The sequence below is a fragment of the Magnolia sinica genome, chromosome 11 (assembly GCF_029962835.1).
Source record: "Magnolia sinica isolate HGM2019 chromosome 11, MsV1, whole genome shotgun sequence".
Lineage (NCBI taxonomy): Eukaryota > Viridiplantae > Streptophyta > Magnoliopsida > Magnoliales > Magnoliaceae > Magnolia > Magnolia sinica.
The window spans coordinates 7,808,281-7,829,483 of NC_080583.1; the positions used below are offsets into that span (position 1 = coordinate 7,808,281).

Below are 21,203 nucleotides of genomic sequence, written 5' to 3' on the forward strand. Positions count from 1 at the left end.
CCTTGATGGGCCTTCTCCCATGTTTTATTGTTTGGGAACTGTGGACTGCGCGCAACGCAACTCATTTCAACGACAAGCCCATGTCATTGCCCACAATTATTTTCAGGGTCTTCAGATGGATCCAATAGATTGGATCTCTCATTCAAGCTTCTAATTCTGGCTCCATGGTTGATAGTCTCTCTTCTCAAATCTGAAAGCTCCCCCCTCCTTCCGCCCCCCTCCTCCCCCAGGCCTGAAATTATCAGGTGGTTTAAACTGCTGGACCAGTGGCTAAAACTCAACACTAATGGTTCTTCGCGTGGTAATCCTGGCGAGAGTGGGGGCGGTGGTGTCTGCCGGGATCATTTTATCTTCGCCTTCCACAAGCACTATGGGTTTTCTTCCAACACTTCAGTGGAAGCTAGGGCCATGCTTGACGGCCTCAACATTTGTGCTGAAATGGGCCTGCAGAATATCATTATAGAAACTGACTCCATGGTTATTGCTGATGAATTGAAGGTCTCGGGCTCCTCCAATCTATGGAATATTTGGTATATCTTGGGGAAGATTAGAGATTTGTCCTACAGGTTAAACTTCGTGATCCAGCATACTTACAGAGAAGGGAATGCCGTGTGGCAGATGCACTAGCAAGGTTGGCTAGTAACGGATCCCCCACAGAACTTTCCTCCTTCGCTCGCATCTCCCAAGGTCAATTAAAGGGTCATTAGTCCTAGACAATTCAGGGATTGGTTCTATCAGAGGTTTATGATGGTCAGATTTTGGTCTTTAGGTTTTTGTCTTCCTTCCTTTTGTCTAGCCTTTTGTGTAGGTTTTCTCTCTTTTCTTTCGTCCAGGTGTAGCTTGAGGTATATGATAGGTGCGGCCGCCTCCCTTTTTGTTGGGGCCTCCTGAATGATTGTAAAGTTTCAGATCAATGAATTTAGGGCTAAGGCCCTTTTCCAAAATAAAAAAAGGTAGTAAATGAGTTGCTTGGATTAGCTGAAATCTAGATGTGAGTGAAGATGGAAGAGTTTTGACCCTTTTCTTAAAAAAAATATGATAAGAGCTCTTAGGTTTCTAACTCTACTCAATATTTGATGCAAGATGGTGGCCTTGATTGAAAATGTCAGTTGGGAAGGAAGAATACTTGCACTTCTTGGTTAGAAAAGATAATTGGAGCTCTCCAAATCGCGACCTGCTCTTAGGACCTCCTCATATGAAACCCGTCTCCTTTCTTTAGGATGCATTGTCTAATCTTCAAAGCTTCTCAATCAGAACCTTTGGGAGAATAATCTTACAGAGAGGGAGGAACATTTTATGATTTTGTCCATGATGTCTTCAAAGCTTCTTACCCAAGAATTGTGGGAGGGAAGGCTTAGAGAAGAGAACATTTAACCATTTTTTCTATGACATCGTCACTTAATCTTCAAGTATTGGTGTTGTTGTGCAAGATACCTTTGATTTTGCTATATTTACTATACAGAGAAGCTCATATTTAGTTCCAATGAAGTCATTTTCGATTCGACAAAAAATTGGAGAATTCTCAGGTTGCATGCTGTGATGTTTTAGTCAATTTTGATTTAATCGAAAATCCATTTACGTTGATTCAGTTTAACCGACGGTTATGTTTGGTCCAACCAGATCTGTTATATAGAGTTGTGGAAATCAGACTATTTAAACCTACTCCGAGATTAGGGCTTCAATTCTACTACGAATGTTCTCTCTAATAACAAGAAGATACTAATTTCAGTTAGACACAAGCTTTCTATGACCCACTATCACTGATAATAGTAGTCATTCACTCATAACTATATTCTTTTGGTGTGGTCCACCTTATTTGTGGATGTGGCTTAGTTTTTAGCACATAGCCTTTTATGAAATTCTGACTCTAATGTTCGGAGTAGATTCGACACATACCTCACGGTGAGCCTCATAGACGATGTCAAAAAACCCCTAAGTAGGGTCAAGTTGGTTGGAAGATGCATTTAAGTTTTTATTTTTATTTTATAGAGCCTCTGCTTAACCTTCCTCCATGGGACCCACCGCCACCTTTCGGTGAAGTTTCTTTTTTGTTGTATGGCTATTAGCATCACATTCTCTAGCATACGCATTTCTGTACACTTTGGCTTGAAAAAAATGACCGTTTTGCATATGACAACCACAACCTGTGGGACCCACCGCCATGATCATACGCTCTATTCTTCAATGGAGTATTCTTCTACATTTTATTTTTCAGTGTGGGAATTATGTCTGGTGTACATTCCTCCCCATCAGCAGAGAATTGGATCAAGTACACATTTCTCCCCTTAACACATGAGCCTTACTACATAAGGATCAAGGTTGTCATTATGGGCACTTAATTGTTGTTATGTATTAAGAGTCATGCTTGTCATATGTTAAGGGTTGTGCTTGTCATGAGTTAATAGTCATGATTGTAGTTGTCATATGTTAATTGTCAAGGTCATTATTGTCATATGTTAAGGTTTTGAGTTATACTTATCATTTGGTAATGGTCTTGGTTGTCATGTGTTAAGGGTCGTGGTTAATGGATTTTAAGGCTTATGGGACCCACTACAGAATATGTGTCAAATCTACTCTATTCATTTGATTCATAATTTAATTTAAAGTCACGGGCCAAAGAATGAGGCACATCCACAGATAAAATAGACCACATTATAAATAAATAGTTGAGAGTGAATGACTATTACTACCTTTGTTGTGTGCCGTAGAGAACTCAAATCTTACTAAAATTAGTGCATTCTCATTGGAATAGTGGACCATGTGAAGAAAATGAATTGATTGGATCTGCCTTTAAGTGGTCCCAATTACCCCTTGATAGCCACGCCATATATTGGAATTAGAGCTTCACAACTCCTCGTGCAAGTAAAAGTAGAAATAGACACAACTGATAAAAGCAATGACATCTTAGTCGATCTTGTAAAAAGTTAAAAACCTCGAGGAGATAAAAAAGAAAATAGAAAAAAGAAAAAAGAAAAGAAAAAAGAGGCTATTTTCTTATAAAGTTCATACTTTGGACCATTTTCATGAAATTCCATAAAAATCTACTTGAAAAATGCAAAATAGGCATCCAAGTGATTCAAATTGAACTGTCGAAATGATAGATAATGGTTCAGATGTACCTGAATAAAAATGTACCTTTATTAGTTTTTAACCTGACCATCCGATTGTTGGACATTTATTGGACGGTTAAAAGTAATAATATCAAACGGTCCTATTTCAACAAACTAGTTTCCAGAAATGAGAAGTTCAAGTTAATATATACCACGTGTTCAGTTTAGAAGTGCCTGCTTACCAAGTGTGATACTCTGCCAGAGTAACAAATAAACTCCCTGTATAAATTCACAATAGAAAAACTTTGATGCTTGAGCGTGACCGATGATTCGCAGGCAATTCAAAATTACCTACAAATTGCATGCAATGAATAAAATAATTCAAATGAAACCGTCCCAACTCTGAAACAATCTATATGTATCATGGACAAAATTTTACCGTTAATTTCATTCTCTTACAATCAGATTGTTGGACATTTATCAGACGGTTAAAATGAAAAAAAAAATAAAATCCAATAGTCTTGTTTCAACAAACAAGTTCCATGAATCAGAGGTTAAAATTAACTTACATGAAGTAGATTCCAACATTCATACGATTTAAATATAGTTAATATATTCACATAAACAAGCTGAATGTGCCTGCGCATCAAGCAGCATAGGCAGCCAGAGTAGCAAATAATTCCTTTGGCATAAATTCAAAAAGTAGGGATGCAGGCGTCATTGTCGGAAAACCCGAGGGCAAAATCGACTCCCCGACACGCTCGTACGGTCACATAGTCGACTCCCCACGTGTCGACGATCCATATGGCTGGCGGCGAATTCAAAATACTCTGCTAAAAAACCACCACGCTCTCCGCACCAAAACCAAAACCCGCTTTCCAACCTCAAAACCACTCCGGTTTCACGCTAAAACCGCTATATTATGACACCTTCCAAAACCGCCTTTTCCCTCCTCTTATAAAAGCCCAAAAACCCACGAAAAATTCTCAGAAGAAAAGAAATCCATTTCTCAGCCATCGAAGATCAGGTTTCTCTCTCCCTCTCCTCTCTTTCCTTCGATCCGTCTCGTCTCATTCTCAGCCGTCCATCTGTGGTGATTTCAGATCTAGAATTCGAGCGCCGATCGAGATGGGGAGAGGGAAGATCGTGATCCGTCGGATCGACAATTCGACGAGCAGGCAGGTGACCTTCTCGAAGCGGAGGAACGGATTGCTGAAGAAAGCGAGGGAGTTGGCGATCCTGTGCGATGCTGAGGTGGGCCTCATGATCTTTTCAAGCACTGGCAAGCTCTACGATTTCGCCAACACCAGGTTAGTAGAAAATCCCACAATTTCTCTCTTTTTCCCAATTCGATGGTTGAGATCAAAGCCATTTTTGTTTTATTTCTTGTTTAATAATAATAATTATAGTTAATAAAAATGATAATAATAGGGAGGCACTATTTTAATTTTTACCCCCATAATTTCTACTTTTGGTTATAAAAATAGTACATACTTTGGACTGTTTGCTTATGTAACCAAAAGTAGAAAGGTTGGGTGTGTTTAGCAATGAGAGTGGGGTGGGTCAATAAGCATTTCCTTAATAATATAATGATAATATTCATGAGATATAGAGATTTTTTGATTGGATGTTTTCATCGTCGTCGTCATTGTTGTTGTGGTGGTTGTTGTTGTTGTTGTTGTGGTTTCTTCTCCATTGAAATAGTATAAAGTTTTGATTATTGCATATAACAAATAGGGTGGGATGAGCCAGTTAGCATTTCCCTAATTATACAAAGATAATATTCATGATATATAGAAACTTTGGATTGGATATTTTTGTTGTTGTTGTAGTTGTTGTTATAGTAGTTGTAGTAGAGGTGGTTTCTTCTATTCAAATGATACAAGCTTTGAACTATTGCCTATAAGGATAGCGAGTTTAGCAAATTAGTGATCAGAGTGGGGTGACCCAAAAAGCATTTCCCTAATTATGATCATATTCATAAGATATAGTGATTTAGATTGGCTGTAATTGTAGTAGCTGTTGTTGTTGCTGTTGATGATGATGATGATGTTTCTTCTATTCAAACTAGGTTGATATTATAATAATCACAAAACTAGTGTATAACAAAGTATATGATTTAGGGGTTACTGTTATGATAAACACTAGGTTTAGAAAGTGATTTGTTAATTAATAGCTGGAGATTGAAATGAGGGCATTTTAGAGATGCCCATTTCTTCTCTATTCAGTTCCAATAAGGACTGGTACTTAAAATAAGCACCTCACTTCACTACTACCGATACTACTACTTTCATGTGTATTTGATATTGCTTTGGATTCTCAGTGTCATAAAGAAAATGTCTAATGGGTATTAATCTATTCTTCTTTCTTAATTACCTAGAGACTTGTTTGGTATCATTAATCTACTTAGTACTAGAAAATAATAAGGAAAAACACATCTACATTGGGTTGAGGCTATTGCTTGATCGAATGGTGCTGTGTTGCAAATGTGAGTTACAATTTAGACCACAACTAATCAAAAAAGATTTTTTTTTCCTAATCTTTCCTTTCATGGTTTAGGAAAATACTTGGTGGCCTATGGTTTAACTGAGGATATGGTCTTTTGATAGAGTGGAATGGTGGAATGAGATCTGTGTCCTAACCCTAGTTAGTTGGGTTAATGCTTTAATGACAGTGATGATTTAAAAAAAAAAAAAAAAAATCTTATTTACATTAAAAAATAATTTCTTTCTTAATAGGATCACCCACCATTATGAAATTATCAGTATTTATTGTAACTTTTATCTTAAGATTTTGAGAGGTTAGGTGAACTTCACAATTTCCCATTTCATATAAAAAAAAATCTTTATATTTGTTTTGCATTTTTTCTTAGTTTTGTTGGATGGGTTTTGTACTCGTTAATTACATGAATCAGACCCGCAGCTAATGTGTGCGAGTAGCCACGCAGCTGAGAAGAATCCCTTTGATAATTTTTCATATACATGGTGTTTAGATGTCTCTTAAGCAAAATCTTGTTGTTTTTAATTCCTACATTTGTTGATTTTCTATGCATGGTTTGTTTTAGGCAACTGATGTAAGTTATTGAGCGACTGTGCTTTAAGGATGCTGTAGAGTACTAATACCATGCATTGATTACCTACATTTGCACTCATATGCACTTGTATTGAAGCATTTCCAGCTTTATTTTTCTCTTTTGATTTGAATGGTGCCCTAAAGTCTTTGTATTGTCATTTCTTCTTCTTCTTCTTCTTTAATGGTGATTTGCCTTTACTTTTATAGGTAGATATATATACACTTCCTTTCTTGAGGATGGGCGTAGGATGTAGACGAGTGAAGTATGTTTTGAATGGGTTGAGGCCATTTTTGGAATCATATGATATAATAGGGTTGCAAAATTGCAACCTAGCAGAGTAGAAAGTGATATATGCAATGAGTTGGGGTAGCTAAAGAAAGTTTGAAAATTTGTAATGTAATGAGCAAGGGCATTTTGGGAAGAAATGGTAAGAATAGGGATGCAAATGCTTTCTAAATGTGCATTGTTTAGTGGAAATATTTATATGGTTTCAAAGGACTAAACGAACATGGATATTCCCGTTGAGGAAACATCGCATGCTCGGCCTGACACTTGATAAACGACCCATCTTTACCATATATCTAACCATGTAGAGCTATATGATCAGTGGTCAACATCAGATGGGCACCATCCTCTATAGAACATAGCCTTAATTCGGTTGTCCCTCGATGGCTAGGATCATCCAATCTATCTCAGACCAATTTGGGTGGCACCATTTACACTGTTCGATGATCGCGGACACAATTTCTACCGTGGAGATTTATCTAAATATCTACAAGTGACTCCTTGAGGCCCCCCACGCCTCCAAAAAATAAAAATAATAATCCATTTACCCATCAAAAGCGAGATACTGAGGATATCTATTAGTTTCTTTAGCTCCCAACATTATCCTTTACGTAGTTATTTTCACTGACAAGTTTTAAAGTTAAGGATACTGTTTTTTCTTTATCAGTTGATGGTGACACTAGTATCTTTGTATGAGAGGCCTCCTTTTTATTTTTATTTTTTCATTGGTTCTCTCATCAACTAGAATAGATAATAAGACGTTTTCTTTCCTTTTAAAGTTATCTTTTCACATGAAAGAATGTGAAATGGATGATGCAATCTTGTTTTAGCAATACAAGGATTCCATATTTAAAGTGTTTGCTCTTTTATAAGTATTAAATAGGTTATATAGATATGCTTTCTTGGAATCATAGCCTATCGTGTTGAAACTTGAGTTTCAACTTGGAATAAAATAGAATCAATTCTCTCTCCTTATCAGGCACAATCCACCATTCTTGTGTCTGCATGAAAATGAACAAAGTGCAATATGCTTTTATCATAGCCATGTGAAAACGACCTCTGTCAGTCCCAACATGATGTGTTGATGACATAAACTTCGACCATCATGCACATCCTCTTGGTTCCTAAAATATTTCAAGCCATTACTAAGGTGGGCCACAACATAGGGAGCACTAGAGTCATGGATTAATGGTTTGATTTTCTGGCCCATGGACGGATTAGGGATGGCATGGCGTGCTTGATGGTTTGAGTGGATGTCATGAACACATCACTATGAATCCACACAACTCGTTTGCATTAATGTGTGTAATTAAGAGGGTTATATATCATCCTCTTGCCCACGGCTCAGTTATTAAGACTGTTATCTAATGGGACCCACATTGGATAGAACATGACCAAAAAAAATAATCCAGATTTTAAAATCGTAGCCAACCAATCTATGGCTCCTTGCCTTGAATGTGGGCCATGAGTGTATTTCTTTTCTTGATTATTAATTGGATGAACATAGTGGAAGGGTTAGATTGTACCCCTTTGTGGATCATGACCGCCAATCCAAGTTACCTCAATCATGGCCACTCGAGTGCACATCATGCAAATTGGACATGTGGTACACTACATCCAATACATGGTATGTTAGAGGTAGGATCATGTGGTCACTCCAGTACATACATCTAATATACATAATGTGGTATTCAAAATTGATATTGTAATTTATAACGAAATGATGAATCATCATCAATGCTTTATCCTAATTAATTTGGTCACTTACGCGATTTTTGTCATGTCATTCCACTTTATCATGGACCATATCTTTAATTACATCATAGTTTCCATTATACATGCAAAACCTTCTAAGTCCATTGCCTCTCATTTTATTATCTATTGGTGCTACTCTCAAGTTCCCTTGAATGCATTCCTTCGTGATACTATCATTCCCTGATGAGGAGTCTCGAACACGATACCTCCTATTCTGATACCAATTTCATGTAGGACAATTAACCACTTGCACTAAAAGTTCGAACTGATTGAACATGGTGAATTAATCCCTTTATCTCATAGCCCAGGCCCCACATCCATGGGTTAGGTCGTCGACCGAGCCCTCCTCGTGGGCCCCAAATCCATGGGTTCTACCCCATTGTGGGCCCCAAATCATATAGTTCTGCCTCACACGGGCCACAAATCACATGGGTTCCGTCGGTCGCCTACCTCGAGTGTACTCCCGAATTCCACAGGTCAACCCACTTGAGCCCGGTGTGAAAATGCCCCTGCATTAATAATAGCCATTACTATCTTTTTTAAAAAACTTTAAAAACATGTGTCGATATCTTAATGGACCATTATAGGGCCGTTATGGGTCATTTTTTTTGTAACGGTTGGTACATCCCTTGCAATCCCATAACGCATAACAGTTGCCACAGTAAAAACAAACCTTGTTTTACGCAACAATCGTATAAGACTCCAAAGGCACATCTCTGCTTCATCCACCCTGCTCTAATTCTATGAGCACCATCCTTCTCACTTTCTCTATTCTCTAAAATTATTGACCAAAGATAATGAAAATGGTCATAATGGTGTGCCTCTTGGTCAGTAATCTTAACAATTTTTTTAATGTTCGCTCCTATTGTTACTAAAATTACATTCTGTGTATTATATTTTTATCTAACTAATTTAAAAAATTTTCCATTTGAAAGCATCCCTCCATAATTGCAGCTTTGCGTTTACCTTGTCTTTCGACTTGTCAATCAAAATTATGTCATCAACAAATAATATTTACCACAGGGCCTATTCCTATAAATTCCTTGTTACCTTATCTATAACCAATGCAAAAAGGTATGAGCTCAATGCCAATCTGGCAACTCTACAAAACTCGTAAACTCACTTATCTCTCCATTTGTAGTCCTCATATTCGTTACCGCTTCTTCATACATATCCTTAAAGATATCCTCTTGCAACTTATTTCTTTCCCGACACCCACTAGATCAACTCTATAAGGACCAGATTATATGCTTTCTCTAAGTTAAAAAAAAAAAGGGGCATGTGGAGATCCTTTTTCTAGATTTCTTCATCAATTGTCTAAGTAGGAAAAATAACCTCAAATGGTCAACCTTGATGACTTGAACAAATTGATTATATATATATATATATATATATATATATATATATATATATATATATATATATATATATATACACACATTCATCTCATGACTTAATCATTACTCAACTACTTTCCCGAAGTTTCATTATATGGCTCGTAAGTTTAATCCCACAATAGTTTATAAGACCAAAGGAAGGGAATATCATTCCCTGATTCAATGAGGGGTAAAAAATGATTTAAAAAAAGACTTGGTAGAAAATCTCCCCAAAGAGGAAGGCACCTAGGATAAGCAATCAACCACCCCAGAGATTGGCTGGATCCTTTGCAAAAGATGAGGGAGTTCCAAGAGGGCTTTTTGTCTCTAACTCTAATGGAGCCCTCGTGCAAGGACGACACTAAGCCTTTGAAATAGCAGAAGAGAAGCATTTAAAGATTGAAATTGAGAGGTTGTCAAAGACTCTAGCTAAACCATGATAGATATATAATAGATCAATGCTTATTTAAAATCCATCTATCCAACTAGAATCTAATCCGAGAGCCATCTTCCAAATTGAAAGAGACACCTTTGAGAAAGATATTTTTAAGGCCCACAATAGCTTTCCAAATCATGCGGAAAGAAGATGTTGGGTATAGCAGAATGAATTAGTTGATTCCATGTCCAAAATCCCTAGCAGTAGAAAAATTTTCCGACTTCCGCCCTATTAGCATCTGTAATGTTATTTACAAAATCTTGGCAAAAATTCTGGCTGCTAGGTTGAGTAATATCCTGTTGAAGCTGATTTCTCATGAACAAGGTGCATTCGTGCGAGGCAGATCTATCTCGAAGAATATTGCGCTGGCCCAAGAGGTGATGCGCGAGATTAACAGGAAAGTTAGAGGAGGAAACATCATCCTTTGTAAGCTTGGTTTCACTAACAGATGGGTCTCTCTAATGGAAGAGTGTTGGGAAAACAATTGGTTTTCGGTCCTAATCAACGGAGAACCAGTGGGGTTCTTCAAGTCGTCAAGAGGTTTGAGACAGGGAGACCTCTCTCCCTAGCTCTGTTCATTCTTGCAATGAAAGCTTTTTCTATCACCCTCTCTCAGCTTATGGTTACAGGTTGCTGTCAGCCTTTCAAGTTTCAATGTGGGAGCTCTCTCATCTCTCACCTTTTGTACGCAGATGATATGTTGGTTTTTCTCAATGGGAGCTGGGCGTCACTCATTGCAGCCAAGAAGTTCCTCGAAGCATTTCAGATAGCATCGGGCTAAAAGATAAATAATAACAAAAGTTGCTTTACATGCTCCAAAAATCTGCAGCCAGGTAGAATCAGGAACATTGAGTGCCTTCTGGGATTTTCCAGAGCCAGAGACGGTCTCCTTCATCTCGGTGCACCCCTTAAGAGTGGCAGAATCAAAATATCTGATTCACAATTTCTTATTGACAAGGTGAACAGAAAAATTGGTGGCTGACAGAGTAGACAGTTAACGTAGGTAGGTAGGACTCTCATCAGACACGTCTTAGGGAGCATACTGATTCACATCATGGCATCAATGCACGTCCCAGGTCAGGTCATAGCTACTCTTGAGCGCAGTTTTGCGAAATTCTTTTGGGGTTGGGCTGAAGGTAAAAGCAAACTCCAATGGATTGCTTGGAAGAAAATTGCTAGACCAAATGAAGGAGGGTTGGGCATTAGAAGACTGAAGGAGGTCATGGCTGCCCTTCGTATGAAGTTGGCCTGGGTTGCCAAATTCGATGTTAACATCAGGCCCTGGGCATCTCTTATGCGGGCCAAACATCGCAGGGACCTTGAGAGTGACTTCCTAATCTCATCGTAGCTTCAGTCTTCTCCTACCTGGAGAAAAATTAGAGTTTTCCTCCCCTTCCTGTCAAATAATGTCCAGTGGCAGGTAGGGAGGAGCGATCTCAACCTTTGGACAATTAACTGGTTCGGGTTGGGTCCCCGTCAGCAGCCAGTTGACAGAGTTATCCCTGAGGCCTTGAAAAACTTGCAGGTGAGGGATTTCCTAGGCTTCGTTGGCCCTCTCCCTCCATCTGCAGTGTTTTCCTTCCTTCCTCAAGAGTCCATCGACGCCATATTTCAAGGAGGCTTCGCTGTCTCAGATGATAGGGCTGAGTGTATCTGGCCCCACGACTCGTCGGGCACCTTCACCCTCAAGTCGGCCTGGAAAGTGAACAGAGTCACGACCCCGTCAACAAGGTGGGCTGACTGGGTTTGGCACAACAATCTACCCCCAAAAATCTCTGTTTTTATCTGGAGATTGATTCGAGGAGCAACCCCGGTGGACGACAGGATCCAGTCTAAAGGAATCACGCTTGCTTCCAAATGTTATTACTGTAATATTGCGTCCTATCCAAAGCCGGACATCCATCAGTTATCTTTTCCTGCTCGGTCATCAGGCCACCTCTATCTGGAGCTACTTCAGTACTCGTTTCGGGGTGGCATCGAATCTTCATAGCTCGGTTGAAGGGAGATTGCTCCAATGGAGGAGAGCTTCGGCCTCGGGTTACGCCCCATCTATCATTCGCAATCTTCTCCCTCTCCTTATTCTATGGGAGATTTGGCGCACTAGAAATGAAGCGAAATACGACAACATGGCGATGAATATCGGAACATCCATTGCCTGAATTACATGGTGGGGCAAATTAGTATTTAGCGATCACTTCAATTCCAACTCGAGCAGTGACCCAATCAGTAGAAGATACAGACCAGGCTCTTAGCCTGGGGGTCTATGTTCTGTCAGCTCTGTCATCATCAAGTGGAAGACCCCTCCACTTGATTGGGTTAAACTGAATGTAGACGGATCTGTTAGAGGCAATCCTGGCAGTTCAGGTGGTGGTGGCATTTGTAGAAAAGATAACAGAGACTTCATTTTTGCCTTTGCCACCGGGTACGGTGTGGGGTCCAATAATCTAGCAGAGTTGCGTACGATCCATGATGGGCTGGTGATGTGCTTGGAAAGATGGCTGCATAAAGTTGTTGTGGAATCGGATTCTAGGATTGTGGTGGATTTACTCGCTAAGAAGACCAAGACCCCATGGTGGTGGGGCCCATGGCTCGCCAGGATTAATCACTTGAAGCAGTTGGGAACTTTCGCCTTCATTCATATTCACAGAGAAGGCAATTGCCCGACAGATGGCATGGCCCGTGAAGGCAGCGGCAGCCAGTCGCCTTCCTTCCATCTCCACTCAACATCTCTTCCTTGACATGTGTGGGGTCTGATCTTCCTATATTAAGTCGGATTAGGATCTCTCAGGACAGTCGCGGTATAATCGTATTTCTCTGTTTTTGGTTCGGTTTCCTCAGTTAGAATTATATATGATAGGTGTGGCTCATATTTTTGTTGGGCCATACCTGAAGGGATGTAAATTTTGTGATTTATGAAATCGTGGCAAGAGTCCACTTCTTAAAAAAAAAAAAAAAAAAAAAAAACAGGAACATGCCTGTAAAAGGAAATGGTAAGATTCCAATCCATGCAAAGAATGCTGATCATCATTACATATTTGATGTGTTTTATATATTCGAATTAGAATGCAATCTATTGTATTGGTCAATTGCAAGAAGAGGGAGTGCATATTAAAAAAAGGGTGTGTGACCATGAAGATGCTAAAAATTAGTTGATTGCTAGAGTGCCTATGACAAAAAATTGCATATTCTCTCTAAAGATTTAGAATAATAGTATGTTGTCTTAAAACAATTATATATGATTATTCTTAATTATGACATCTTTATTTTAATAACTTAAGTCATGATATTTTGAAAGGGCTGGCTAGGAGGAACCCGATAACAAGGCTACCTCTCATAAATCACCAAAATCATGTTGAAAGTTAGATATGTGAAAATTAGCATAGAGCCTTGTTTCCAGTTGGAAAGTCCCGCATTGCCACTCAGCTTATATATTTTAATATGTGAGATGTGCCACTATTCCATTGGCAACTATAAATATTTTGTTACTTTCATTGATGATTTTAGTAAGAAAACATGGGTTTACTTTTAAGAGTTCAAATTGTTTATAGACAAACAAAATGACTTTTCCATGAGAGTCTATTTGGATTCATGAAAAAGAAAGAAAAAGAAACACAATTTTCCATGAAACTATTTTTCTATTATTTGTAAAAATATTTTTTTAATAGTGAGAAGCAAAATTTCTCATTTCTCTTTTTTATGGGCGATTAATAAATTTATCTCCCCCATCTCCTCTACTCTCTCACTTGCAACCCACCCTTCTCTCTCACCTCTAACCCACCCTTTCCCAATCTCTCTCTCTCTCTTCTAGGGCCCTGTTGTCGGTAAACTGCAGAATTGACAACCATGTGCCACTGACCGAGGTAGCATTAGCCATGGCCGCCACCACTGACAGTTGCAACAGCCAAGCTGCTCCTCTCTCTCTCTCTCTCTCTCTCTCTCTCTCTCTCTCTCTCTCTCTCTCTCTCTCTCTCTCTCTCCTTTGATGTCGACCATGGTGCCACTGTCCCATTTACTGTAGTCGCTAGTATCACGCAACAACTAAGCCTCCGCCCTCTCTGCTTTCTCTCTGCTCTCTCTCTCTTCCTCTCTTTCCTTCTTGCAACCGTTTCATACTCAGGTTGGGCTTAAGCTAGGCCTTGTATATATATCCTAGGTTAGGCTTAAGCTGGGCCTGGTATATATATCCCGGGCTGGGCTCAAGTTGGACTATTTCATCTCATCATGGGCTCGGGCCGGGTTCGAGCTTATGTTATAAAATTTGGGCCAAAGCTTGGACATAGCTTGGCCGAGCCCTAACCATGCCCATTGACACCCCTAATGCTACTATGCCACATGTGCCACCATTCATCTTCACTTAAACCCGACTTGTACAAAGTGCTTCAAACGTGCCATATGTGTCAATTTTCTATTGTTCATATTTTGTTTTGTAGCACACGTGCCACCATGCCACATGTGCCACCATCCATCTTCACTTGGCCCCACATGTACAAAGCACCTCAAATGTACCGCGTGTGCTAACTTTCCATTATCCATCCTCTGTTGTGTAGCACATGTGCCACTATGCTACATGTGCCACCATCCATCTTCACTTGGGCCTCACATGTATAAAGCGCCTCACATGTTTGCATTTGCCAACTTTCCATTGTCATCTCTTGTTGTGCTATGCATGTGCCAACTTACCATTGTCATTGCTTGTTGTGTTGTGCATGTGGCACATCCATCTTTCGCTTGTGCCTCACATGTATGCCACATGTGTTATTGTCCATCTTCAATCACCTTAATTGTGCCACATGTGATAACATGCCACATGTGCTAATGTGCCCAAATACACATGTGCCTGGTTCCCACATGTATTAAATGTGATAATGTGTCATTTATGTCACATGTGCCACCATACAATTTCAAGCACCCCTAATGTGTCATGTGTAACACCATTAAAAGTAAGCACCCACATGTGTCATCGTCCATCTTCAAGTGTCCCAGATGTGTCATGTGTTAATCTAGCACATGCTAATAACTACCATGAAAATTTTTTGAAGGATTTTTATTTTTATTTTACCAAACAATAAAGTTGGAAACATATCCTAATTTTTTAAAAAAGAATATCTTATTAAAAAAAAAAAAACAAGCATGGAAAACAAAATTTCTTTACCACAATTTGTTGAAGATAAGGTTTCCCAAGGAATAATGTTTCCTTTCCAATGCCTTACAAAAATTCAAAAAACCCTAAAAGATATAAGAAGTGATTGAGGTGGTGAATACACCTTAATTGCATTTTAAAGCTTTTTTTTTTTTTTTTTTATTTTTTTTAATAAAGGAGAATAGATTTGTACATTTACCACAAGCTATACATTGTTGCAAAAAGATGTCTTTAATTAATCTTGTTCTCTCCACGCTGCTCGACCAGTTGAGAGGCCTGCTCGACTAGTCGAGGACCGTTCGACTCGAAGTCCAGCGAGTAAAGTTTTTTTTATGTCCGGGATGCTCGACCAGTCGAGGATCAGGCTCAACCGGTCGAGGGGGTCCCTTGACCAGTCGAAGCCCTCCTTTGACTAGTTGAGGGTTACGCAAATACTACGTGAATTTTGTGCGGACTATGTAAATTTGAGACAGTTTTAGAAAGGTGTGTAAGTGGAGTTTCCTAAACTATAAATAGGGGTCCTTAAGGCCTTTATAAGAGGTGAAAAGGCTTTCTAAAGGTATTCTAAGGGTTCCTAAAAGGGTTTTAGGGTTTCTAAAGGGTGTAACAAGGGTGAGATTCGATGTTGTTCGAATCGGATAACTCCTTTTTCTTTGTAATTTCTATTTTCATAGTGGAATTTTGTCGCTTTATGCCATGGTTTTTTCCTGCAAGGGTTTTCCACGTTATATTGTTGTGTTCTCTTTTGTGTGCTTGGTGCCATTGAATTGCTATCCCATATCTAGATCTGTGTGATTCTGTAGTATAAATCCCAACAAGTGGTATCAAAGCAATCGTTGGGGCACAGATCTGAATCTGAGGGATTAACATCAATGGGAAGCACTAGGTATGAGATTGAGAAGTACTCAAGGAAAAATAACTTTGAGTTATGGAAGATCAAGATGATCAGTTCCTTAATCAAGCAAGGCGAAGATGGTGCTCTTGAGGAGCGAAAGTCAACTATGACTGATGATGATTGGAATGTTGTTGATAAGAAAGCCTTATTATCGATCCGTTTATATCTCACGGATGAGGTTCTCTACAATGTCATGAGGGAGAAAATTGCGGCTAAGTTATGGGTGAAGTTAGAGAATGTCTATGCAAAAAAATCCTCTGAAATTGGTTTGCAAATTGATGGATATGTAGGAAGTGATGAAAGATGAAGAACAAGCATGTATGTTGCTGAATTCTCTTCCGGCGTCGTATGAGTTATTCAAGGACACAATATGCACTACGAATAAAACCCTTAGTGTCGACACCGTTATCTCGGCCCTTCAAGGAAAAGCTATGAGAAAGCTTAATGTCGACATGAGGATATCTTCTAATGCACTGCTTACAAGGGGTAAGAATTCTAAACAAGATACAAGTTCTTTAGATTCTAAATCTAAATCTAAGGGCCGGGAGGGCATGTGAAGAAGGATTGTACAAATCCTGAATCTAAGAGAGAAGATTCTGAGGCTTCATACAGGGAAGCCAATGCTGCCACGTCAAATGGATTGATTAGATATGATGGTAATGTTTTATCTGTGTTTACGATCAAACACTTTTACGATGATCGTGAGGACGAGTGGATTCTAGACTCAGGGGTATCTTTTCACATGACTCCTCATCGGAGTTGGTTCGCTAGCTACAAGGAGTGCGATGGTGGATATGTGTTTATGGGTAATGACATTGCCTGTAATTGTGTGGTTGTTGGTACAGTGTGCATCAAGATGTTTAATGGGACATAACGTACCCTGACTGATGTGAGGCACGTTCCTGACATGAAAAAGAATCTGATTTCTCTTGGTATACTTGAGGCAATGGGCAGCAAATTCACAAGTATTGATGGCGCTCTTAAAGTATCTAAGGGGGTAAGGGTAATCATGAAAGCGCAACGACTCGGTAACATATACAGGTATATCGGGAGCACTTCAAAAGGTGGAGCTGCAATAGCTATAATAGATTCTACCTCTGCACGTGTGTGGCATGCTAGGCATGGCTACATGAGCGGACAGGGTAGGAAGGCTGAGACGCGTGGACAGGGATACAGAGCAAGTGGAGCAGCCACCTGTGAGAAAAATCACACAGCATAATTGCAGGATATCGGCGAGGTATTTGGATGACTCCAATATTGCAGGAGATCCGTCTTCTATTCAGATGGCTCTATGTGAGCCTGGTGCTGAGAAGTGGAAAGTGACTATGGGCGATGTGATGGACTAGGAGCTGGTAAGGCTTCCAGTGGGCCGGGATACAGAGCAGGTGGAACAGCCACCTGTGAGAAAAATCACACAGCATAATCGCAGGATATCGTCAAGGTATATGGACGACTCCAATATTGCAGGGGATCCATCTTCTATTTAGATGGCTCTAGGTGAGCCTGGTGCTGAGAAGTGGAAAGTGACTATGGGCAATGTGATGGACTGGGAGTTGGTAAGGCTTCCAGTGGGCCGGGATATAGAGCAAGTGGAACAACCACCTGTGAGAAAAATCACACAGCATAATCGCAGGATATTGTCGAGGTATATGGACGACTCCAATATTGTAGAGGATCCGTCTTCTATTCAGATGGCTCTAGGTGAGCCTGGTGCTGAGAAGTGGAAAGTGACTATGGGCGATGTGATGGACTGGGAGCTGGTAAGGCTTCCAGTGGGCCGAGATAGCAGTTAGATGCAAGTGAATTTTCAAGAGGATACAATATAGATACAAAGTGAGGTTGGTAGTGAAGGGTCATGCTCAGAGAGAAGAGATTGACTTCTCAAAGATATCTGCGTCGACGGTATAGCATGTATCTATTAGATCCGTATTGGCGCTGGTTGGCCAATGTGATCTTGAGCTGTAAAGAATAGATGTGGAGTCTACACTTTTGTACTGGAAATTGGAAGAGCATATTTACATGAAGCTATCAGAGCAGTTCAAAGTTAAAGGGGCTGAGAAAAAAGTTTGCAGGAGGTCATGGTTCGACCTGTCGCCTAGGCAGTGGTTTGATTCCTTCATGGTGAGTCAAGAATTGTATGTTGATGGCATGTAGATTGCCAATTATGACATGTTTGAAATCACTGTGCTGAAGATTCGGTTAAGTGGGACATTCAGGATGAAGGATCGAGGGGGCTACAAAAATGATTCTTGGCATTGAGATTGAAAGAGGAGCAGGCTTTGGTTATCTCAGACAGAATTTCTTGGGTAGGTATTGATCAAGTATGTGATGGACCAGGAAAAGTCAAAGAGCGTTCTGTACACGTCTCTCCTCAAGTTTTTCTCAGGACATGTCCCAAAAACAAATGAGGAAAAGAAGGATATATTTCATGAGCCTTATTCAAATGTGGTTAACAGTGCATGCCATGGTCTATATTAGACTAGTTATTTCACAGGCTATTAGTATTGTGAGCAAATACCCCAGTAAACAATATTGGGTAGTAGTGAGATGGTAAGAAGACTACGTCTTTAGTTTTGGGAAGACAGGAGTAAAGGTGGTTGGACATGTGGATTTAGATCCAGCAGACATACTCACCTAGAACGTTCTTGCAGAGAAGTCCAAGTTCTGTGCAACTTCTCTGGGCTTGGCGATGACGAAAAAGAAGGACAGAGTGTGCACGAGAAACTATGAGGTGATGCAGATATAAGAGAAGATGTCAAGAAGCTATATGGTTAAAGATTGAAGACATGGTGGAGAATGTTGCAAAAAGATGTCTTTAATTTTGTTCTCTTTGCGTTGCTCGACCAGTCGAGGCCCATTCGACTCGAAGTCCAGCAAGCAAAGTTTTTTTTATATCCGGGATGCTCGACCGGTTGAGGGGTCCCTCGACCAGTCGAAGCCCTCCTTCAACTAGTCGAGGGTTACGCAGATACTACGCGGATTTTGTGCGGACTGCGTAAATTTGAGACGGTTTTACAAAAGTGCATAAGTGGAGTTTCCTAAACTATAAATAGGGGTCCCTAGGGTCTTTCTAAGAGGTGAAAAGGCTTTCTAAAGATATTCTAAGGGTTCCTAAAAGGGTTTTAGGATTTCTAAAGGATAAAGCAATGGTGAGATTCGAGGTCGTTCAAATCGGGTAAGTCCTTTCTCTTTGTAATTTCTATTTTTTTAGTGGAATTATGTCGCTTTGTGCCATGGTTTTTTCCCGTAAGGATTTTCCACGTTAAATCGCTATATTCTCTTGTGTGTGCTTGGTGCCATTGAATTGCTTTCGTAGATCTAGATCCGTGTGATTCCGTAGCACAAATCCCAACATACATCTCAACAAAATGAAGTGGGGCCTATTTGTTTTGAGCTCTACCATGGCAGTGTAATGCAATATAATCATGATTACAAATTACATTACTTGTTTCCCTGTGTCAGAGGAATTTAACCTTCAGTTACCATGTTTGTGTAAATGTTGCATTTAGATGGTCGTGATGGTGAAAGGCCAATTCCAGTATTGTATTCAAATGGTAAAGGTCTTATCGATGAGTAGAATATGTTCCAGCGCTCACAACATATAACTATTTTAGAATTAACACTGCAGTGCAAGTTATTGTAAGTATAAATGGATGGGTATTTACATTAATCAACTTCACAATATTAACAAATGTGAAAGAAAACAATTCGTCATTGGCATGAAACATGTAAATCATCATACAGTGATGTCGACTTGAAACAAAAAACCATTCTATTACCAAAAAGTCCTCAACTATACAGAGAGTGTGTCACAGACAATGGTCTTTGGTATTTAAACATGTAAAAGTACATAAGTAGAAAAAACAATATTAATTAAACCAACTAGATCACCTAAGTAGACATTCATGGCTATATCGGACTGAATGGCTAGCTGGGATCGAGCCTCATTTGTGTCATCCCTTATCATTGGTGTAAAGCCACTTTGAAAGTCATCAGAACAACATACAATTAGCATATATGAGATCATGTCTTGGCCATTAAAGGGGGACCGAACTTCTCGTAGGATCGATACGATCAGAATCACCAATGGTGATGTCAGTGGATTGTTTTAAGATCCATGGGATTGCTTATATCCCGGGACAAGTTCACCGGGTCTGTTTGGCTCGTCATGCATATCCTGGGATATTGCAATCCCATCCCTCTTAATACCGTGGGATCGGTCTGGCCAAACAGGCCCTAAAGCTTTCAACTTGTTCTTAACAATCAACTGAGTTGTCGTAAATTCTCGGGTTCCTTCTTAAGACCACAACATAGAGGCGGATCATCACGCACTGCATAGCAACAACTTTCATAGTCAGTAGCACGTACCATATCACATTTCAATGCTTGTAACTAGAAAAATTAGATATATTGATTAATTACATGATGACAATAAGTAAAATGAGATAGTCACATGGCATGGAAGAATCTACCTAGTAGGAATACAATGGCTATACAAATTAGAAAAAATAATCATATATAGGCACGTTTAACCATTAACCATAATACAAATATATCAAAAAAGTTGAGTAATGAAGACTCCAAATTATAAACATAGTCTACTGCAATATACCAAAAGAATTCTAACTATCCTTAGAATTTATATAATTGATTTAAAAGGTTCAACGCATGCACCTTTCAAGTGGTGATCGTATATAAGTATCTTTGCTTGATAAGATTTAATAACATAAATTATGTACATTAATTCAACCAAAAAATAAAAGACAACATAAACATCACTGACAAGGGCGTGGACGAGGCTGGACAGGGTGCTTATCAATGCTAGTTGGTCCTCCTTCCTCGTATTCCAGGTCCAACATCTTCCAAGGTTCAACTCGGACCACACCTCGCTTCTCTTGGACTTCCCATCAGCCGGTTCCAGTTGTCCTACGCCGTTCAGATTCCAACGGATGTGGATTCAGCATGATTCCTTTCATCACGTGGTCAGCACAGCTTGGAAAAATGCAGCGTCTCCCCACCCAGTGTACAATGTTCTAGGGAAGCTTAAGGCAGTCAAGCAAGATCTCAAGGTGTGGAACAAGATTGTTTTCAGCAATATTTTTGATCAGGTCCATCAGGCAGAACGTGAACTAGCTGACCTCGAGGCTAGGTGTCAGGGATTGGTAGTGACCTATGGGCCGTCTAGGGAGCTAC

The 21,203-nt window shown here is 39.7% G+C and overlaps 2 protein-coding genes across 6 annotated transcripts in view; one reads left to right on the plus strand and one right to left on the minus strand.

The window, feature by feature from the left end:
- Window positions 1-3,911: 3,911 nt before the first annotated feature.
- LOC131218723 (MADS-box transcription factor 27-like) overlaps window positions 3,912-21,203 on the plus strand; it is a 70,167-nt gene continuing 52,875 nt past the window's right edge. The window contains exons 1-2 of one of the 4 annotated variants that reach the window (XM_058213454.1): window positions 4,053-4,077; window positions 4,154-4,360. In XM_058213454.1, coding sequence (XP_058069437.1) covers window positions 4,179-4,360 — 182 coding nt within the window. In that variant the 5' untranslated portion in view covers window positions 4,053-4,077; window positions 4,154-4,178. Of the gene's footprint in view, window positions 4,361-21,203 lie in introns of all 4 variants that reach the window. The other 3 variants (XM_058213455.1, XM_058213456.1, XM_058213457.1) reach the window with 3 other exon arrangements.
- The window catches only part of LOC131218724 (uncharacterized), a 71,614-nt gene continuing 70,543 nt past the window's right edge, over window positions 20,133-21,203 (minus strand). For both annotated transcript variants that reach the window (XM_058213460.1, XM_058213471.1), the window contains one exon: window positions 20,133-20,341. In XM_058213460.1, the coding sequence (XP_058069443.1) occupies window positions 20,267-20,341 (75 nt within the window). In that variant the 3' untranslated portion in view covers window positions 20,133-20,266. The remainder of the gene's footprint in view (window positions 20,342-21,203) is intronic.